At 37.2% G+C, this 20,494-nt stretch overlaps 1 protein-coding gene across 1 annotated transcript in view; it reads right to left on the reverse strand.

The window, feature by feature from the left end:
• Nucleotides 1–20,494, reverse strand: part of FBN2 (fibrillin 2) — a 280,535-nt gene that overhangs the window by 59,210 nt on the left and 200,831 nt on the right. The window contains exons 28-36 of the mRNA XM_003826666.7: nucleotides 19,116–19,241; nucleotides 18,583–18,705; nucleotides 18,298–18,423; nucleotides 17,847–17,972; nucleotides 16,055–16,177; nucleotides 13,706–13,828; nucleotides 11,829–11,954; nucleotides 2,029–2,151; nucleotides 1,295–1,417 (exon numbers count right to left, since the gene is read on the reverse strand). Of these exons, the coding sequence (XP_003826714.3) occupies nucleotides 1,295–1,417; nucleotides 2,029–2,151; nucleotides 11,829–11,954; nucleotides 13,706–13,828; nucleotides 16,055–16,177; nucleotides 17,847–17,972; nucleotides 18,298–18,423; nucleotides 18,583–18,705; nucleotides 19,116–19,241 (1,119 nt within the window). The remainder of the gene's footprint in view (nucleotides 1–1,294; nucleotides 1,418–2,028; nucleotides 2,152–11,828; nucleotides 11,955–13,705; nucleotides 13,829–16,054; nucleotides 16,178–17,846; nucleotides 17,973–18,297; nucleotides 18,424–18,582; nucleotides 18,706–19,115; nucleotides 19,242–20,494) is intronic.

Genomic DNA, 20,494 nt, shown 5'->3' on the forward strand with positions numbered 1-20,494 from the left:
AAGAAATGTTGAGGCCCCAGTGAGTTAGAATTTCTGAGGGTGTAACAGGCATCAATATCTTTTCCAGGTTCTAAATGGAGTTTACTATGCAGCCTGGGTTGAGAATCACTTTGCGAACTGGGCGACTGCTCCTCTGATTCCTCTCCTCATCCCTGTCCCCTCCACTCACTCCTCTCTTGCTACAAGCAACCTTGTGCTGTGTCTCTAACGCCAGCCTTCTCCTGCCACAGGCCCCTTGCACTGGCTTCTCCTTGTAACTGGAGGCTTCCCTCAGAGGTCCAGTTGGTCTGTCCCCTCCTTAAAGGCTCTGACTCCCCCATCCCTAATATAACATAGCACTTCTCCAACCACCTCCAGTGCCAATTCTGTTTGTTCTTGCTTTTATTTATCTCCCTGCCTCTAGAATGTAAACACAAAAGCAGAGAATGTGCTTGTTCTGTTCACTGTTGCAACTCCAGCCCTTAGACAGAAGGCACTCAAACTTTACCAAATGAATTATTTTGAATGGAAAACACAGACTTGGAGTAGCTGTAAATGATAATTAAAAGTATTCTCCAAAACTTGAAAACAGTATATAAGTTGTGTATAAATCACAGCAGCAAATATTCCTTCCATTTGCTGCAGGCCCAAAAACTGACACTGAGGACAGTAGGCAGATTTCCACTCAAGCAAGGAATTCTCCACCCCTCCCTTTTTTTGTATACTTCCAGAAAATTCTCCAGGCCATTTCCTTCTCTAGGAAAATACAGGAACAGTGCAGATAGTAAAAGCTGGACAATTGTTTTTTTAAGATCAGAGGTGCTGACCACAGATTCTGAACCTTCATTACTGCCTCCTCCTCCTCCCTGTCACCTCCCAACTTCTGCTCCAATGGTTTGGCTCATAAATCCATCTCTCTAATTCCTTGCTTCTCATCACTTCATTTACTTTGCTATATGACCCTTCCAGTAGGCAGGAGAAATAGATATTCTAATAGCTATACCACCACTCTGGGTTATCCTGGCCAAACACTGGACAAGGAGCCACGCGGCAACCTGGGCCACTGTCTTAGCTCTGCCACTTTCAAGCTCCGAGACCTTGAACAAATTACTGTACTTCTCTGTGCCTTGGTTCTCAAGTCCGTGAGAGGAGGAAGGTGGAGCAGATGATTTGGAAGAGAAACACAATAAAGGCGACCACATAATGTTTTGTTTTTAAGTTAACTGTAGCAAACACTCATCACGGTTCATTATCAAGAGAGTCTGAATATTCAACTTGATAATTCTATTTGTTTGTTTCATATAGCTTTACTTACCAACACAACCCACACCAGTTGGGTTCAACTGAAAATCGGGTGGGCAGTTACACTCATAGCGACCAGGCGTGTTGACACATAGGCCATTGACACAGTTTATAGGATCTGCACACTCATCAATATCTAGGAGAAGCATTTAAAATGCCCAGGTTACCATTTTTACTTTTTCTGTGCATACTGCTATTCCAAAGAATTTGGTGGAATTTTTGCAAGTTAGTAGATTAAAGATCACTAGGAAAGACTCAACACAATAAAATAAATATCTTAAATTTTGGTATATACCTAAAACAGGTTCCATATATCAAGGACAGAGTATTTATGACAGCATTTAACATCCTTAATAAATACATTGTAATTAATTAAAATTTGCAACTCTGAGGACGAAAAAATTATGTCACTATTTGCTTAATAAAAATTACATATATACATGTATATATATATATATATACATGTGCTATATATACATATACATGAACATATATATAAAGAGACACTTTACTAGTTTCATGTCAGATATTTAACAATCATACAGAAAACAATTTAATATTATTCACATAAAAATGCATCAATTCCATAGTTACAAATCAATGCATCTGAATATAATTTTCTTTCTCTGAAAAATGTGTAACCTAATGCATAGATTAGCTAAGCAGAAATCTCAGGAATTTTTATGCTTAGCACAGAATATTCATTTCAATGAATCAGAACACAACTTAGCTGGCAACTGACCATACCTGTACAGTTCCCTCCTGTTCTGTCCAATTCATAACCATCATCGCAGATACAATGAAACATTCCAGGCAGGTTATTACATGTTCCAAAGACACAAATGTTTTGGAAGGAGCATTCATCAATATCTGAAGATTTTAAAAAAAGTAATCTCTTATTTACAAAGACATTTTAAAATTTTAATGTAATGTCTAACATTAGTGCATTTTTCTACCCCCTCAGATGTTTTTATTCAGTAAGACTTTTTTTTCTCTCTTTTTTGGCTACGTAGATAAGTGTAAAGGGCAAGCAACTAATGTTCACCTATGGAACTAAGATATACAAGAAATACTGTTTTCTTGGTAAAATGAGTGTCTAGTATTTTGAATGACTTGGATTATGATATACTTAAAGAAGAGTTGGCTCAAGGCACACAAAATACAAAAATTAAATATAAACATGTCAAAGAAATGAAATTGTAAAAAGATAAAAGCAAATTCAAAGATTCTAACTAATTAGTGCAAACAGAGGACATTTTATAGTTGATAAATGTTTTATATCATGAAAAAACAAATACATAATTAGTTTTAAATATTGGAGATATTAAAATTAACTTTTTAGTTGATTTAGTTAATTAAATAAATTTAGTTAATTAAATAAATATTAATTAACTTTTTAGTTTTTACTTCCTTTTTATTTTGTAATCTTATTTGTTATTATAAAGCAGTTTTAAACAGAGAACTAATTTCTTCCCTAATTTCATGTTAATAAGATGATCCATTGACCCCATATTCTAGTAAATTTCATTAAAATATCTCTATTGAATTGGGCTAAAAATTCATTTATGAAAAGTTTATGATAGTCTTCCATGAGGCTTTAACTCAAAGTTCATAAATATGAAGTTATCACTCCTCACTCAGGTGAAAATCAATGTGTATGTATAGCTGTGGAAATAATCTGAATTTCTACTCTCAAAAAGAGGATGGACATTTTTGTATATAAATTGCCTAACACTCTGAGAATGCAGACCAGGCACGTCATTTTAGGCTAGACTAGACAAATCATCCTAAACTGCTGTCCTCAGACGGTTATATCTTAAGTCTAAACAAGACTTCTTTGGTCATTCTTCCCAGTTAAAATATTGGTTTCAACTATTTTAGATTTAAGGTATGGTTCCAATCATGTTTAAAGTTTAACATGTGCAAAGGTGTCTTTTATTGTGTTGGGGGTAAGAAAGTTATTCTCTTTATATAAATGAGAAAAAACTCTTTAAGCTAGATTACAATTGAATTGTGTTAATTTATACTCAAAAAGGGAATTGTACTATCAGCCTTCTGAGTATGCATTTTTTTTTTTTCAGACAGGTTCTTCCTCTGTCACACAGGCTGGAGTAGTGGCACGATCATGGCTCACTGCAGCCACAATGTCCTGGGCTCAAGCAATCCTCCCCCTTCAGCCTTCCAGATAGCTGGGACTATGGGCAAACACCATCACACCTAGCTAATTTAAAAAGGTTTGCAGAGACAGGGTCTCCCTATGTGGCCTAGGTTGGTCTTGAACTCCTGGGCTCATGGGAGCCTCCCTCCTTGGCCTTCCAAAGTGCTGTATTAATAGGTGCGGGCCACCATGCCCAATCCATTTTACTTTTAAATGAACTTTATTAGAAATTTCTTCCACCTAAATAATGTAATTGTTGTATAAAAGAAGGTATTTTAAAAAATTACTGTCTTTCCTTTATAAAAGTGATATTCAGAAATTCAAATAATACAGAAAACAAAATAGCAAAACAATTACTCAAAAATGTTTCTATCTAGAAAGAATCATTTAAGATCATGAGACATTTTTATATACATATTTAGACAGTGAAGCTAAAACAATTTGTATGCATCAGATAAATTTACCATCATCTCAACAGTTTTAAAATACTTTTCTAATGTTAAGAATAAAAAACGCTAAAAATTTTTTGGCTTTATGCTAAAGTTGAAATGTAATTTTTAGACAGTATTAATGAATTCTATACAATAAATTATAAGAAAATTAGCACTCATGTATCCTTCCAACTCCTTATTTTTATTTAATTATGTTCACTTTTTTAATGTCTATGGCAGTTTACCATAATTTCCACAGTGTTTAGTACTAATTATTTACTTAAAGGGATCAATAATGGTTTTATTACAACTTCTCCATTTGTTTCTTGATTGGCTGTGTTTCATTGCTGATTGTTCTTTCTCCAAGAAGGGTGGGACTTTTATGAAATCACAGGTGTTTTCTACCCGACTTATTCCATGTGTAAGAAAATGCTTATTATCTTTACAATTAATATTAAGTATAATATTTTTCACATTTCCTCAGAATTTTGTGGGCATGGATCTAATGTCTTTTGATATTGAATATTTCTGTTTAGCTCATGAATTGCCTTTTTTTAAAATTATACTTTAAGTTCTGGGACACATGTACAGAATGTGCAGGTTTGTTACATAGGTATATGTGTGCCATGGTGGTTTGCTGCACCCATCAACCTGTCATCTACATTAGGTATTTCTCCTAATGCTATCCCTCCCCTAGCCCCTCACCCTCTGACAGGCCCCAGTGTGTGATGTTTCCCTCCCTGTCCACGTGTTCTCATTGTTCAACTCCCACCTATGAGTGAGAACATGCGGTGTTCGGTTTTCTGTTCCTGTCTTAGTTTGCTGAGAATGATGGTTTCCAGCTTCATCCACATCCCTGCAAAGGACATGAACTCATCCTTTTTTATGGTTGCATAGTATTCCATGGTGTATATGTGCCACATTTTCTTTATCCAGTCTATCATTGATGGTCATTTGGGTTGGTTCCAAGTCGTTGCTATTATGAACAGTGCTGCAATAAACATATGTGTGCATGTGTCTTTATAGCAGAATGATTTATAATCCTTTGGGTATATCCTCAGTAATGGGATTGCTGGGTCAAATGGTATTTCTGGTTCTGGATCCTGAAGGAATCGCCACACTGTCCTCCACAATGGTTGAACTAATTTATACTCCCACCAACAGTGTAAAAGTGTTCCCATTTCTCCACATGCTCTCCAGCATCTGTTGTTTCCTGACTTTTTAATGATCGTCATTCTAACTGGCATGAGATGATATCTCATTGTCGTTTTGATTTGCATTTCTCTAATGACCAGTGAGGATGTGCTTTTTTTCATATGTTTGTTGGCCTCATAAATGTTTTCTTTCGAAAATTGTCTGTTCATATCCATTGCTCACTTTTTTATGGGGTTGTTTTTTTTTCTTGTAAATTTGTTTAAGTTCCTTGCAGATTCTGGATATTAGCCCTTTGTCCGATAGATTACAAAAATTTTCTTCCATTCTGTAGGTTGCCTTTTCACTCTGATGATAGTTTCTTTCGCTGTGCACAAGCTCTTTAGTTTAATTAGATCCCACTTGTCAATTTTGGCTTTTGTTGCCATTGCTTTTGGTGTTTCAGTCATGAAGTCTTTGCCCATGCCTATGTCTTGAGTGGTATTGCCTAGGTTTTCTTCTGGGGTTTTTATGGTTTTAGGTCTTATGTTTAAGTCTTTAATCCACTTGAGTTAACTTTCGTATAAGGGGAAAGAAAGGGGTGCAGTTTCAGTTTTCTGCATATGGCTAGCCAGTTTTCCCAGCACCATTTATTAAATAGGTAATCCTCTCCCCATTGCTTGTTTTTTTCAGGTTTGTCAAAGATCAGATGGTTGTAGATGTGTGGTATTATTTCTGAGGGCTCTGTTCTGTTCCATTGGTCTGTATCTCTGTTTTGGTACCAGTACCATGCTGTTATGGTTACTGTGGCCTTGTAGGATAGTTTGAAGTCAGGTGATGTGATGCCTCCAGCTTTGTTCTTTTTGCTTAGTATTATCTGGCTCTTTTTTGGTTCCATATGAAATTTAAGGTAGTTTTTCCTAATTCTGTGAAGAAAGTCAATGGTAGCTTGATGGGGATAGCATTGAATCTATAAATTACTTTGGGCAGTAGGGCCATTTTCATGATACTGATTTTTCCTATCCATGAGCATGGAATGTTTTTCCATTTGTTTGCGTCCTCTCTTATTTCCTTGAGCAGTGGTTAGTGGTTCTCCTTTAAGAGGCCCTTCACATCCCTTGTAAGTTGTAATCCTATGTATTTTATTCTCTTTGTAGCAATTGTGAATGGGAATTCACTCATGATTTGGCTCTCTATTATTGATGTATAGGAATGCTTGTGATTTTTGCACACCGATTTTGTATCCTGAGACTGCTGAAATTGCTTATCAGCTTAAGGAGATTTTGGGCCGAGATGATGCGGTTTTCTAAATATACAATCATGTCATCTGCAAACAGATACAATTTGACTTCCTCTCTTCCTATTTGAATACCCTTTATTTCTTTCTCTTGCCTGATTGCCCTGGCCAGAACTTTCAATACTATGTTGAATAGGAGTGGTGAGAGAGGGCATCCTTATCTTGTGCCAGTTTTCAAAGGGAATGCTTCCAGCCTTTGCCCATTCAGTATGATATTGGCTGTGGGTTTGTCATAAATAGCTCTTATTATTTTGAGATGCGTTCCATCTATACCTAGTTTATTGAGAGTTTTTAGCATGAAGGGGTGTTGAATTTTATTGAAGGGCCTATTTTATCAAAGGCCTAGTTTTATCGAAGGCCTTACTGCATCTTTTGAGATAATCATGCAGTTTTTGTCATTGGTTCTGTTTATGTGATGGATTACATTTACTGATTTGCATATGTTGAACCGGCCTTGCATCCCAGGGATAAAGCCGACTTGATCGTGGTGGATAAGCTCTTTGATGTGCTGCTGGATTTGGTTTGCCAATATTTTATTGAGAATCTTTGCATCAGTGTTCATCGGGGATATTGGCTTGAAAGTTTCTTTTTTTGTTGTGTCTCTTCCAAGTTTGGGTATCAGGATGATGCTGGCCTCATAAAATGAGTTAGGGAGGAGTCCCTCTTTTTCTGTTGTTTGAAATAGTTTCAGAAGGAATGGTACCAGCTCCTATTTGTACCTCTGGATGAATATGGCTGTCAATCTACCTGTTCCTGGACTTCTTTTGTTTGGTAGGCTATTAATTACTGGCTCAATTTCAGAACTTGTTATTGGTCTATTGAGGGATTCAACTTCCTCCTGGTTTAGTCTTGGTAGGGTGTATGTGTCCAGGAATTTATCCATTTCTTCTAGATCTTCTAGTTTATTTGAAGAAAGGTGTTTATAGTATTCTCTGATGGTAGTTTATATTTCTGTGTGATCAGTGGTGATATCCCCCCCTTTATCATTTTTTATTGTGTCTATTTGATTCTTCTCTCTCTTCTTATTTGTCTCACTAGCAGTCTATCTGTTTTGTTAATCTTTTCAGAAAACCAGCTCCTGGATTCATTGATTTTCTTTAAAGGGTTTATTGTGTCCCTGTCTCCTTCAGTTCTGCTCTTAGTTATTTCTTGTCTTCTGCTAACTACTGAATTTGTTTGCTCTTGCTTCTCGAGTTCTTTTAATTGTGATGTTAGCGTGTTGATTTTAGATCTTTCCTGCTTTCTCCTGTGGGCATTTACTGCTATAAATTTCCGTCTAAACACTGCTTTAGCTGTGTCCCAGAGATTCTGGCATGTTGTGACTTTGTTCTCATTGGTTTCAAAGAACTTCTGTATTCCTGCCTTAATTTTGTTATTTATCCAGTAGTCATTCAGCAACAGGTTGTTCAGTTTCCATATAGTTGTGCAGTTTTGAGTGAGTTTCTTTTCTTTTTCTCTCTTTTTTTTTTTTTTTTTTGAGATGGAGTCTCGCTCTGTTGACCCAGGCTGGAGTGCAGTGGCGTGATCTTGGCTCACTGCAAGCTCTGCCTCCCGGGTTCACGCCATTCTCCTGCTTCAGCCTCCTGAGTAGCTAGGACTACAGGTGCCCGGCACCATGCCCGGCTAACTTTTTTTGTATTTTTAGTAGAGATGGGGTTTCGCCCTGTTAGCCAGTATGATCTTGATCACCTGACCTCATGATCCACCGGCCTTGGCCTCCCAAAGTGTTAGGATTACAGGCATGAGCCACTGCGCTTGGCCATGAGTGAGTTTCTTAACCCTGAGTTCTAATTTGGTTGCACTGTGGTCGGAGAGACTGTTTGTTATTATTTCCATTCTTTTGCATTTGCTGAGGAGTGTTTTACTTTCAATCATGTGGTCAATTTTAGAATAAGTGCTATGTGGTGCTGAGAAGAATGTATATTTTGTTGATTTGGGGTGGAGAGTTCTGTAGATCTCTATTAGGTCCACTTGGTCCTGAGCTGAGTTCAGATCCTGAATATCCTTTATTTTCTGTCTCGTTGATCTGTCTAATATTGACAGTGGGGTGTTAAAGTCTCCCACTATTATTGTGTGGGAGTCTAAGTCTCTTTGTAGGTCTCTAAGAACTTGCTTTATGAATCCGGGTACTCCTGTATTGGGTGCATATATATTTAGGACAGTTACCTTTTCTTGTTGCATTGATCCCTTTACCATTATGTAATGCCCTTCTTTGTCTCTTTTGATCTTTGTTGGCTTAAAGTCTGTTTTATCAGAGACTAAGATTGCACTCTCTGCTTTTTATTTTGCTTTCCATTTGCTTGGTAAATATTCCTCCATCCCTTTATTTTGAGCCTATGTGTGTCTTTGCACGTGAGATGCGTTGCCTTTTCTATCTGAAGTCTTCAATCCTCCTCTATGACTAAAGTTGACAAATGTAGCAAATCTAAGTCTTTGTCTTACAATTTAGGCTTTGTATATTCAGTTCTTTGTTCTATTGCAGGAAAATGTTTGGTTGTTTAGTACCTTTTTTCTAGTTGATTTTTTGGGCTCTCTTCAGCGACACCAATTATACTGATTATAGTTTTTGTCTTTTCTCTAATAGTGTTAATTTCTCTTTCCTCTTTCCACTGTTATTGTCTCAGGCCCTTTCTCTATGCTAGCAATTACATTTTCATCTGTATGTCCTCTGTTTTTTGCTGTTTTTATTTAATAGTTCTCTTATTTTGCTGTATTGGTCCCCATTTCTTACTTCCCTTGATTCTACAATCTCCCTTTTACTCTATAGCTCTTATAATCTCTACAAATTTCTTCAACTACATTTATGATTTTATTAAGATCATATATGGCATAAAGTACCTATGGAAAATTTGTTTTATTTCTTGAGTTGTTTTCTTCCATCGTGGGTTGGTTCTTTAGCTGATTTTGTGTTTTTCTTCCTTTCGTTTTCACAGAATGCCGGCATAGTTGCTACTGTTTTTCAGCTTGTATAGACACTACTTTGTCTGCTCTTTCAAGAGCTTCTATTTACTTTAGTACAGTTTAAATAACATCTCTTGATATCTTTCCTTCTTTATCAGAGCTTTATGTGGAAGACAGCTGGTTTCGGTTTCATTAAAGCTGTATTCAGTCGCCCAAAGTTTCATAAGGTGGAGGGAGAGAAGATTGAGAATGGGGAGAGCTCCTCTGGGCTCTATGTTGATGAACTTAGCCTTTGCTCTCTCCTCAGAAATTATAGAAAATGGTCTGTATGTAGGTCCGTTCCTTTTAATGGAGTCCTCTCTCATGTTCCTGCAGGGGCTCCTCCAGGTTTTATATTCCCCCATTTTGGTGGAGTTTACTGGGAAATGGCCAACTTCAATAATTTTTTGAATTCTATAGAAATTCTGAGACTTTGGTGAGAAGTGGATGCTTAGTGGAAAATATTCATCGGAGAATCATGTATTTATAATAAGATGGGTAGACAACAAGGGATTAAAATAGTAAATTCAGGAGAAATTGTCCAGATGACCCAGACCTTGTGGAGAGGAGAGAAAAACAAGGAGAATGGCCAGAACCATGGAATTACATTTTTTGGATCTCAAAAGCTGGTGTTCAGCTGAATGGAGCAGAGGGTCCAACTGAGGGTGAACTACAGGTGTGCCAACCCTCAGCTGCCCTGTCAGTTAGGAGTTTCTCTCTGTGGTAATGACATATGAGAAAACTAGATGTGAAGGAAGTACAGTAAACAGTAACTATTTAGCACCATCTTGGGGGAGAGGGAAGTTCTGAAAGGGCCTATGCCATCCGTAAAGTAATACACAATTAGGAAGGAAAAATCCTGTCTGGGTATACAGAATTTATGTTGGTGAAAGTGGCTACTGCTGACCTGTTCCTTCTCCCACTAACTCTTGTCAAGCTGATGTAGATAATAAATCATGTCATTCCACATTTACATTGATTCACATTTTCTACTAATTCTACTACTAAGCTTCAGTGCTTAGAAGAAACCAGGACTGGGAAAAAAAGGAACTCACCCTACAGTTGCCTTATATAAAATGGATTAGATTCTGCCCAATCTTGTGGGTCAACATAGAAGCACGAACGCTTTCAGTTTCTAACTTCATCTTCCCTACGGCCAACTGTTCATCCCCTTTTTCTGGGAGTCTCTCCAAATTGGTTGCTATTTCTGGAGAATTTCATGAACTTTTGGCACACTTTCTTTCTTCAGTGTCACTTCTGATGGTGGAGCAGAGTTGGGCTCCACTCTGAACCACCGCAGGTTGTATAATTTGGTTTTGTTTGGTTGATGCTGATGAATTGTGTGTTTGTGTGTGTATATGTGTGTGTGTGCACGTGTGCCAGTACTTGCCAATTCTGTTCATTCTGGTTAGATACTGATGTAGGGGGAAGTTTTTAATCTGTTTCATTTTATCATTTTTGCTCAGCAGTTAGGTATTTTTTTTTTCATGAGGCTGCATGACTGGAAAGCTGAGTTCTTTTGTTGGTTTGTTTGTTTTTGTTTTTGTTTTCAGACAGAGTTTCGCTCTTGTTGTCCAGTCTGTAGTGCAATGGCGCAATCTTGGCTCACCACAACCTCCGCCTCCAGGGTTCAAGCAATTTTCCTGCCTCTGCCTCCTGAGTAGCTGGGATTACAGGCATGAGCCACCATACCCGGCTAATTTTGTATTTTTAGTAGAGATGGAGTTTCTCCATGTTGTTCAGGCTGATCTTGAACTCCCAACCTCAGGTGATCCACCTGCCTCGGCCTCCCAAAGAGCTGGGAATATAGGCGTGAGCCACCACGCCTGGCCCAAACTGAGTTTTTTTAAAGGTTTTTTGTGAATCATAAATTCTACTGAAGCCCTATGGTGTATAAATTATTTTCAATCTCTCCTTTCTTCATTTATATTTTCATATAGTCCCTATTCATAACACAATGACGGCTCAAACTATATATAATGTGAATTGAGTTTCTAATTTAATAGAAAATCCAAATTCTTTTTCTTGGAAAGATATCATACTAGGCACAAAGACCCATTTCTAGGAAAGGTGGATGATGTCATCACTTAGAATAAGGAACTACTAGTATTAAGCAAAAGTACAGCCCTTGCTGAATCCCTGAAGAGGACTTCCATTCCCAGACATACAGACAGCAGTCTCAACCACGAAGGTAAATGCCAAAAATGAGCTTTTTATGATTTTGATAAACACAATAAATAGTGCTAGTTGAGACAAGTAATGGAGCATACTTTAAAAGCTGAATAGTTTCTCCACATGTCATTCATTTAGTGATAAAAAAGAGAAAGAAGAGAAGAAATGGTTAAAAAAGAAAAAAGAATGATCCAAACTTCCAACTACTGGCTCTTGGCCAGGAAAACTTCGTAAGAGATGAAAGCCGCCTTCATCATTATTCATTCGGCAAAATAATCCACGCTTAAACGAATGACTTTTATAGTGCAGCATGTGCTATGTATTCTGCTTCCAGGTGGAGCTTGTTCCAGCCCTTGTTGTGGTTTCATTTACTGTGGTTGATCCAACTTGAAAATGAGTTGGAATCCTGGTGACCCACCTTGGCAGGATCTGCTGTCTGAGGCTGGAGTGAAGCCCATCTCACACTCGCAGCGATATGCACCCGGGACATTAAGGCACTGTCCGTTCTCACAGAGGTTTATGTTTTCTGCACACTCATCAACATCTGTGCAAAAAAGTAAATTACATCTCTGTTAAATTCCAAATTTCATGACACATTTTCTCCTTGCTCTATAAATAGATCAGTTTTACTGGCTTGACTTAATGCTCATTAACATGAAACAACAGTTAATCACATTCACTTAAAGGAGGGTATCAACCTGAGAGAAAATCTATTTATCCTGCCCCCTAACATTCAATTGTAATATAATTAAAGAAAAGCTATTTAACCTGCACCCTAACATCCAATTGTAATATTATTAATAGGAGAAATGCAGACATCTCTCACATTTGTCTTGTTTCTCTTGTCAGTAGTATGCCAACATTATTTAGATATGAAAAAGAACATTGGAATTAATCTTAAAATGGTGAACATTCTTTGAGAAAATTATAGTATTCGAATAAATAACTGGCTTTTTCACTAATTCAAGTGTTTTAAGCAAATTAAAGACACTATGGGAATGGGGAAAGTTTCTTTCATGTCATTACAATCTTATAAAAATACTCCTATCTTAATTACACAAACAGACATTACTCACAGACCTTAAAGATAATTTAATTCTATCAAGCAGAATAAGAGGGAAGGAAAAATCAATGTCTAGTGAGGGTGTCATTTGCCATATGCTGTGCTGGTGGCCTGACATGCATTTTTTCACTGAATTCACCAATCTCCTGAGGTTTAGAAGAGGAAGAACCTGTGGCTAAGAGCAGCCAAGTAAGCTGACACAGCCACACTGAGCTAATAATGCATGTTGACTGAGCCAGGATCTGATTGCAGATGTGTCTGACATGAAAGCCATGCTCTTTCCTTGACACCACAGTGCGGAGAAATGCCAGGAAAGATGCAAACTCTAAGGCTACAAGTTATGAAGCTTTAAAACTGAATAAACATGTTTCCTTAAACAGGCATTTGAAAATGATGAGGCTGCATTTTTGATGTCCACAATTTGAAAAAAATTTAGTCTATCCGTTAATTATGGGTTTAAAGTGTGTACTGAAAATCAATTGAGAAACCCTTATTTTATAAACTGAAGAGTATTCAACTTTACGTCCAGCAAGATTATCTAGTCTTATACATGCATATAATGAGAGGATGCTTTATCCTCAAAGAGTATGAATGAATAGAAGCCAAACAGAAGCTATTATTTACTGAAATTTTGTGATGTGTTCTTCTAAGTCCTTTATTTGTATTATTCCATTTAATCCTTTCAATGCCAGGTGATAAACTACTGAGACTTTGATAAACACATTAAATAGCAGTGATTGGATAGGTCATATATCCTATCTTAAAAAGCTGAACAGTTTTCCCATGCCCTTCATTTAGGAATAAAAAAGAAGAAAAGAAAATTGTATTATTACTATTGCATTTTAAATCAGGGCAGACAAGTTAAGTAATTCACTTACGGTTACAGGCAAAAAATGGCATAGGCAAGATTTGAATCCAGGTAGTCTGATCCAGACAAAGCCTGTGTTTTTTTTAACCACTGTGTTACAAATGAGTAAGATAAAATGGCGAGTCATTAACAGTACATGATTGTTACAAATGCCATTATTTGAAAACTTCCAACAATATATTTGGAAAGTCATTCAGGTTTTTGTGTTTAATGTAAGAGAAAGATACATAGTCACCTGCAAGTCAAGTATAAAAAAAGAGGTAGTTACTTTTGTCTCCTTTAATTATAATTTTCTTCAAATAAGGAAGCATATAGAGTGTTCTATGACCATCCCGTCAGAGCACACCTCAGGACTGTCACCCACCTGAGCAGGTAAAGCCATCTCCAGTGAAACCTTCGGAGCAGGCACAGCGGTATGAGCCCGGGGTATTTACACACTGAGCATTGATGCTACACTGGTGGGTTCCATTAGAACATTCGTCCAGATCTGCAGAACACAGCAATAAACTTCAGAAATGAAAATGGAACATTTAAGCACCTGGAAAGATTATCGTTTGTCTTAATTTACATATAAACTGGATAAATGACAGGCATTTTAGTTTGCAGGATCACAGTTCTAATTCGCTAAGCTCTCAGACCCAATGTCCAATGTCCAGGCTATAAATGTGGGCCAAAATTATGAATTCAAGCAATTTGTGAGATATCTAGTCAACGTGAATTTTTTAACAGCTTAAAGCAAATTAGTGTTAGATCTCATTCTGACTTCTACTGAGGGTGAATTTTATTAGTGGTTTCCTTATCAGTAGAAGAATCAATTCTGAAGGTGATACTGAATTTCAGAGCAGGAAAATTAACAAATAGTTTTCAAGTTTATTTAATAGATGAGGAAACAGAGATATGATTCTTGACCTCATGGAATCCCTTAGTTGAGTAGAAAAGACAGATGTTAAACACAGAAAAAAACTAAATCTTGCTATATGTGCCATGAAGAAAAGTTACAAGGTGCCATGAGAGAATAAAAAGGGCATCTGATTTGGGCTGCAGGAACAAAGATGCCCCCATTGAGGAAGTAGTTTTTAGTTAAGGTCAGACCTGAGGATGAGAAACAATTAACTTGCTGAACAGAGGTGGGGAAGGATATTCCTTGCAGAGGGACGAGTGCATGGTAAGACACCAAGGAGGAAAAGAGCTCAGTGTGACTGAAAAAATGAAAGGAGGTTAGAGTGGCAAAGCAGAATGCACCAGACAGAGGGTGATGGACAATGAAGCTAGAGAGACAGTGGAAACCCGCAGCCAAGGGAGGGAAGCTGAATTTTTTCCTGAATTCAATGGGTTATAGTGAAGACTATGAAGAGATCGAATCCATGGTTTAAAAGCTTCCTCCTGCTGCTACGTGGAGAATGGATTGCAGGAGGGCCAGAGAGGGAACAAGCCAACATACCAGAGGGGGTTCTTTTAGCATTCAGCAGACACGAAGAGCGAGGGCATGTGAGAGAGACAGAAACTCTCTCTGGTTTGGACTAGAGTAGAGGAAAGAAGATGTAAAGGAGAGGATGAATTTGGGTGATATCCTGGAGCACAGGAGGCTGGACACAGCTGAATGTCTTGTATCAGAGGCAGGCTGTTTTGCAATAGTTGGCCAAAATGACAGATGGACAAGAAGCACAAAAATGGGAGGCCAAAAAGAGAAAAAGAGTAGGCACATGGGGCTATGAAAATGGGAATGAGGGTATGGTTGAAAAGTTATGATAGTAACCCTGGAAAGATGGCTGGACTAGAGGCTGGCACTTCACTAAGCCATTGCAGGATGTTATTTAGCAGTTATTTGGAAGCTCTGATACTTCAAATTCTATAGTCAGTACATAAACTTTTGATAAGTATGAAATATTTGAATGGATAAAAAAGTATATATTCAAATTAACTTATAGTTTTGGTAAGAGATCTTAAAGCTATTCTTTAATCCTTACTGAGGGCCTATATGTTTTTTGTAAGTTATCAGGGGGAAGTGAGTTTAGCTTGCTTTCTTTTCTGTTTTAAATTGACCTAGAAATTCTTACTAGTTGGAAAAATGCTTTATTGTAAGGCATGTGAAACACTAAGCATATTACACAAAACTGTGAATGACACTCAGGGCATATTCTAGTCCCTTCCCTCTCAGATATAAAAGACTTCTTAGACTCTGGCTTTCTTAGACTTTAGAACCATAAAACTTGGAGAATTTGCCTGTTTTTTTCCTTCAAATAAGACCTCTTGGAATGCAAGAAAGCATTTACAATTTCCTGTAAGAAGAATTCTATTTTCCAATAAGATGGTGGTATTGATGACTTACTAAAAATTTAGGTTATCTGAAAAAACTTTTCCACTGCTCTCCATTTATTCCACTGGATTTTAAATCTCACTGATTACTTCTTTGAAAAGATTGGAAGAACATACTAGTCATTTTTCATCATACAGCTGTGTTTGGATCACCAGCTGCATATCAATTTTTACTGAACAAAAACACATTAAAAACCAGGTGCCAAGGCATACTGTTGAAATTTTGATAATTTATATTAAGGGTAAAGGACATGCTTAGGCAGGAATTATCTTACAACTAAGATAACCTTTTTATAAAGGAATTAATAAAAGTGAAGAGCATGATTCTACAACCATGCAAAAAAGAGCCTTTAAAAATTTGTGCCTCAGCAAAGGATATTTACATTTGCAAACTCACCAATACACTTGATGCCGTTTCCAATCCAGCCTTCTCTGCAGCTACACTTGAAGCTTCCTGGGATATTCAGACATGAGGCATGCATGTCGCAGTTATGAGCACCAATTTCACACTCATCCACATCTGATAAACCATAATTCATAAAAAGAAAATCAAAATACAAACTAATTAATTCTACTTCCAAGTATATTTTTGTATAGGTAACATTTTAAAGTAAAGATGCAACCGTATGGAGAAAAGAGTAGCCTAACTAACTTTTATTTTTAATTTTTGTAGGCTCCAAGAGGACTTGGAAAATTCATGATCCTAATAAAACAAGTTCTTCCCTAGAAACAACTGTCAGCCACTTTCCAATAGAAGAGAGAGACACACAGCAGTGTTGCTCCCTGGCAGGTATGTGTATTATCCTGGGGCTTTCTTCCCTGCCCAGATTCAGACACAACTCCATAAAGAGGACATTCGATTACAAATCAAGAGAAATCTTATTTCCAATAATAGACGGTGCTATTCCTTCCTATTGATATTTATTACATATTTTTCATGAAGATAAGAATCTAACTTTTTAAAAAAAGTAATAGTTTATTCTCTTTAAAATTACATGATCATTTGTCATTTAAAAAATCAATATAAATATTTTACAGAATTTTTAAAAAACTATTCATTTAGGTGTATATTTTTATTTCTTCTACTTATTTGAGATTATAGAAAAATATTCACTGGGAATGTTATCTGGAAAGTAGCCAGATGCTTTCACCAGTGTGTGTGTGTGCGTGTGTATTTGTGTGTCTGTATACACACACACATATCCCTATATATGTATGTATAACCTATGTAGATTTGGTTCTCCAAAGCTTTCTTGACTATAAATAGTAATGTGTTCTATCTAGTTCAACGATTACATATTATAGATGCTAAAATCACACACACACACACACACACACACACACACACTACTGGCTTCACATCAACCCTGTCAGTGGTGAACATGCAGAGAACACCTTCTTTTATAATCTGCCCCTTACTAGAGGGGTCAGCTTAAGGGCTGCGTTGGACCCTAAGTCTTCCACCACCTGCCTTGAAAAAATATCACACATAAGTCTTAAATTGAGCACTGAGGAATATGTGATCCAAAACCTTGACCCCGGCACATCCTAGCCCCACCTGCATGCAAAAGGCTAAAACTAGTTAGTAGTAGTAGTAGAGAAAGGGAACAAAAGACAAAGTGGGCAAAGTGAGCAAAGAAGGAAAGTGAAGAGAGGAAAAAGAGAAAGGCAATTTGGGCACAGAGAAGAGAAGACAAAAGCAAACAGAAGAGCAAACAAGAAAGGAAAAGATGGGAGAAAGGAAGAAAGGGAAAGAGTCTCAATGAAACTTGATTAATTTTTACTAGTTTAAAAGAAGTGCAGAGGTAAATGGCAACCGGGATCCCCGGGTCTTTTGGTGCTCTTTGTACATGAATGTCTTCCAAGTGGGCAGCAGTCATACTCAGAAAGTGACTGATGCTGCATGAAAGACCATTAGTGGTCAGGGCCATGGGAACCAGACTGCACTCCTACTCACTCACTCTGTCGCAGCCCGCAGCCAGCCCCGCGGTGGGTGGCTCAGACAGCGTGCTACCACAGAGACCAGCCAAATCCATCACACATCCTATGGGTCACACACTCATCACACACACAGTCATAGTCTGGTGGCAGGTAACCGGTCTAAGAGATGCCAGAGAACAAATGATGTTGAAAGTTGGCCTTTGACATCTGAGAAGCTGAAATATAGAGAACACAAGCTTGAAACCTACCTGTACATCCTGTGGTCCCCTTCTTCACTGAGTAACCCAGCTGACAGTGGCAAATGAAGGATCCCTTTGTGTTCTCACATTCCCCAAACATGCAGATATTTGAATTTAGGTCACATTCATTGACATCTAGAAAATTTATTTTCAATATCTTAGTATGTGTTCATCACAGTAATTTAAAAGCTATCTTCTACACTGAATAGCATAATACTGAAATACACAGGCGAGATCTAAAATATAATCCATCCGCAAATCATCGTGTTGTAGATAAATATACTACCCGCCTTTAGAGATTTTTAAAAGTAATTCTTCCTGAGATTTTATAGTTCTAGTAAAATGATTTGAATTTTTAAAATAACAACTGAAAAAGCCTTCCTTTTATCACACTTGTGTGTGCATGTGGGTGTGTGTGCATGTGTGTGTATAAATGTTTATCCTTTCTTATGATACCCACCAATGCATGTTTTCATGTCCATGGAAGCCATGAAGCCATCATAGCAGAGGCAGCGATACTCTCCAGGAATGTTGGTACACTGGCCGCCATCACAGATATCAGGATTGTTTTCACATTCATCAATGTCTGATGATACAAAATTAGCATCAAATGAAAATAAAAATGTCGTTCATCAATCTCAAATGTTTTTGTTTTCTATCTGGTTCCACTTGGTAATATCTGGAGCCATATTTTCAAGAAAAAATTAGTTAGATGTACAAAACCTGTGTGTTTTCCTTTCTATACCTGCACACGATCTCCCATCTGGCATCAGGGCATAACCCTCACTGCAGCTGCATTCGTAGCTTCCCTCTGAATTTGTGCACTGGGTGTCACAGCCTCCGTTCATTATCATACATTCATCAATATCTGTGAAAACAGCATTGCAACCATATTGTCAGGTCTGCTTCCTTAAAAGGAGTTTTCTTCTTTTTAAACAGATAATGCTAATGTGGCTTTGAATTTTTCTCCCCACTATGTGTGTTGATTGAACATTATCTTTCTTAGTTCTTTCACCTTCATTTTAGGCAGCATTCCATGTTTAAGTGCAGTACCCTAAGATTAACTCAGAAATAGAAGAACTGTGGGGATTAGAGCATTTTCTACATTAAGATGAGTGAGTCTGCTGCAAGATCACACAATAACTGAGATCTGCCCCTAGTCTTACATTCATTTTTGGGACAAAGGATTTGCATAGCCTTCATTATAATTCAGCGCCAAAAGTTTTCCTAGGCTGATTTGAGACATATGAGTTTCAGGCCTGCTTGGTCTCCCCTTACCTGTACAGCCCTGGCGGTCTGGCGTAGCCTGATATCCAGGATTGCAAGAGCACTGATAGGTTCCAATCATGTTCACACATTTTCCATTTCTGCAGAGATTGTCACTCAGGGAGCATTCATTAATATCTATAAAAGATACACAGAAGTAATGCTTTACACAATGTCCACTCACTAAAGCCATCAGAAAGGTGCTTCACCAGAGCAGTGGTCTCCAAAGGGGTTTGTGTACTTCGCGAGGAAGTAAAATGTTCTCCTGGGGGATTGAAAGAAAATGCTGGATTCTCTATTTCCATCTACAACAATACTGTTGAGTAAAGCTTTCTACAATGATGCAACTGCTCCCAAATCTATGCGGTCTAATACACAGCTGCATGTGCTACTGAGTACTGGAAATATGGACAGTATAACTAAGGAATATTTAATGTTATTTAATTTTAACTGAATTTACATAGCCACATATGGCTAGTGACTATCATGTTAGACCACACAGATTTCACATATGCCAGAACTGAAGCTAAATACTACTTAATATATGAACTTACACTGGCACGCTCACCTGGTCTATATTAGATGGTGAAGTGTTGCCTACATGATTTGAAGTATACTGGTGGAAGACTGATGGTTCCACAAGACAGAGGCATGACAATAGGGCCCTCATGTATTTAATTGTTTACACTGTGTTATGTTTTGTGTGTCGGGATAGTAATCTACAAATCACACTGCCTGTTTAAAAATAAACTAACCCCTATAATATGGGCAGGTGCCTTAAAAATAAACTAGTACCAATAATGTAATCACAAGATAACAGAAGAAAATGGCAGAGTGATACGCTTCCTTATGTAAACTACTTGTCAGGTATAAGGTAAGGTAAAAAACAGTACAATATAATCAGATATAACAAGAAATTTATTCCAAATTCTCAAAATAACCAAGAAGATTATATGGCATGGGTTTATGCTTATGATCACTAAGTGTATATTATACAGAAATATATATTTTATATTCTGCATTGTTCCTTTGGGGGATACGTTTTTAAGCTGTAAGATCCATGAAAACTAAGTAACAAAGTAAACTTAGATCTGTGACTCATTATACCTCAATATGTTCAACCATGAATAAATATTCTGCAATTATTAGTGTGAAAAAGCCTTTTGTACCGCTATTAAAATGAAATAAGAACATAAAAACCTTTTCATTTATCATTTTAAAATATCTATTTATCTATGACAAAATTCACCTCATATACTAGCAAAGCAATACATAAAGCTTATAAATAAATATATGTGTATTGGAAAGGTGTGCTCAAATTATGTTTTGAAATTTGGTGTGCAATCTGTTCTATTTTAGGCTGTCTTATTTGCTTACAGTTTTAAGAAAGA

The sequence above is a fragment of the Pan paniscus genome, chromosome 4, assembly GCF_029289425.2.
Source record: "Pan paniscus chromosome 4, NHGRI_mPanPan1-v2.0_pri, whole genome shotgun sequence".
NCBI lineage: Eukaryota > Metazoa > Chordata > Mammalia > Primates > Hominidae > Pan > Pan paniscus.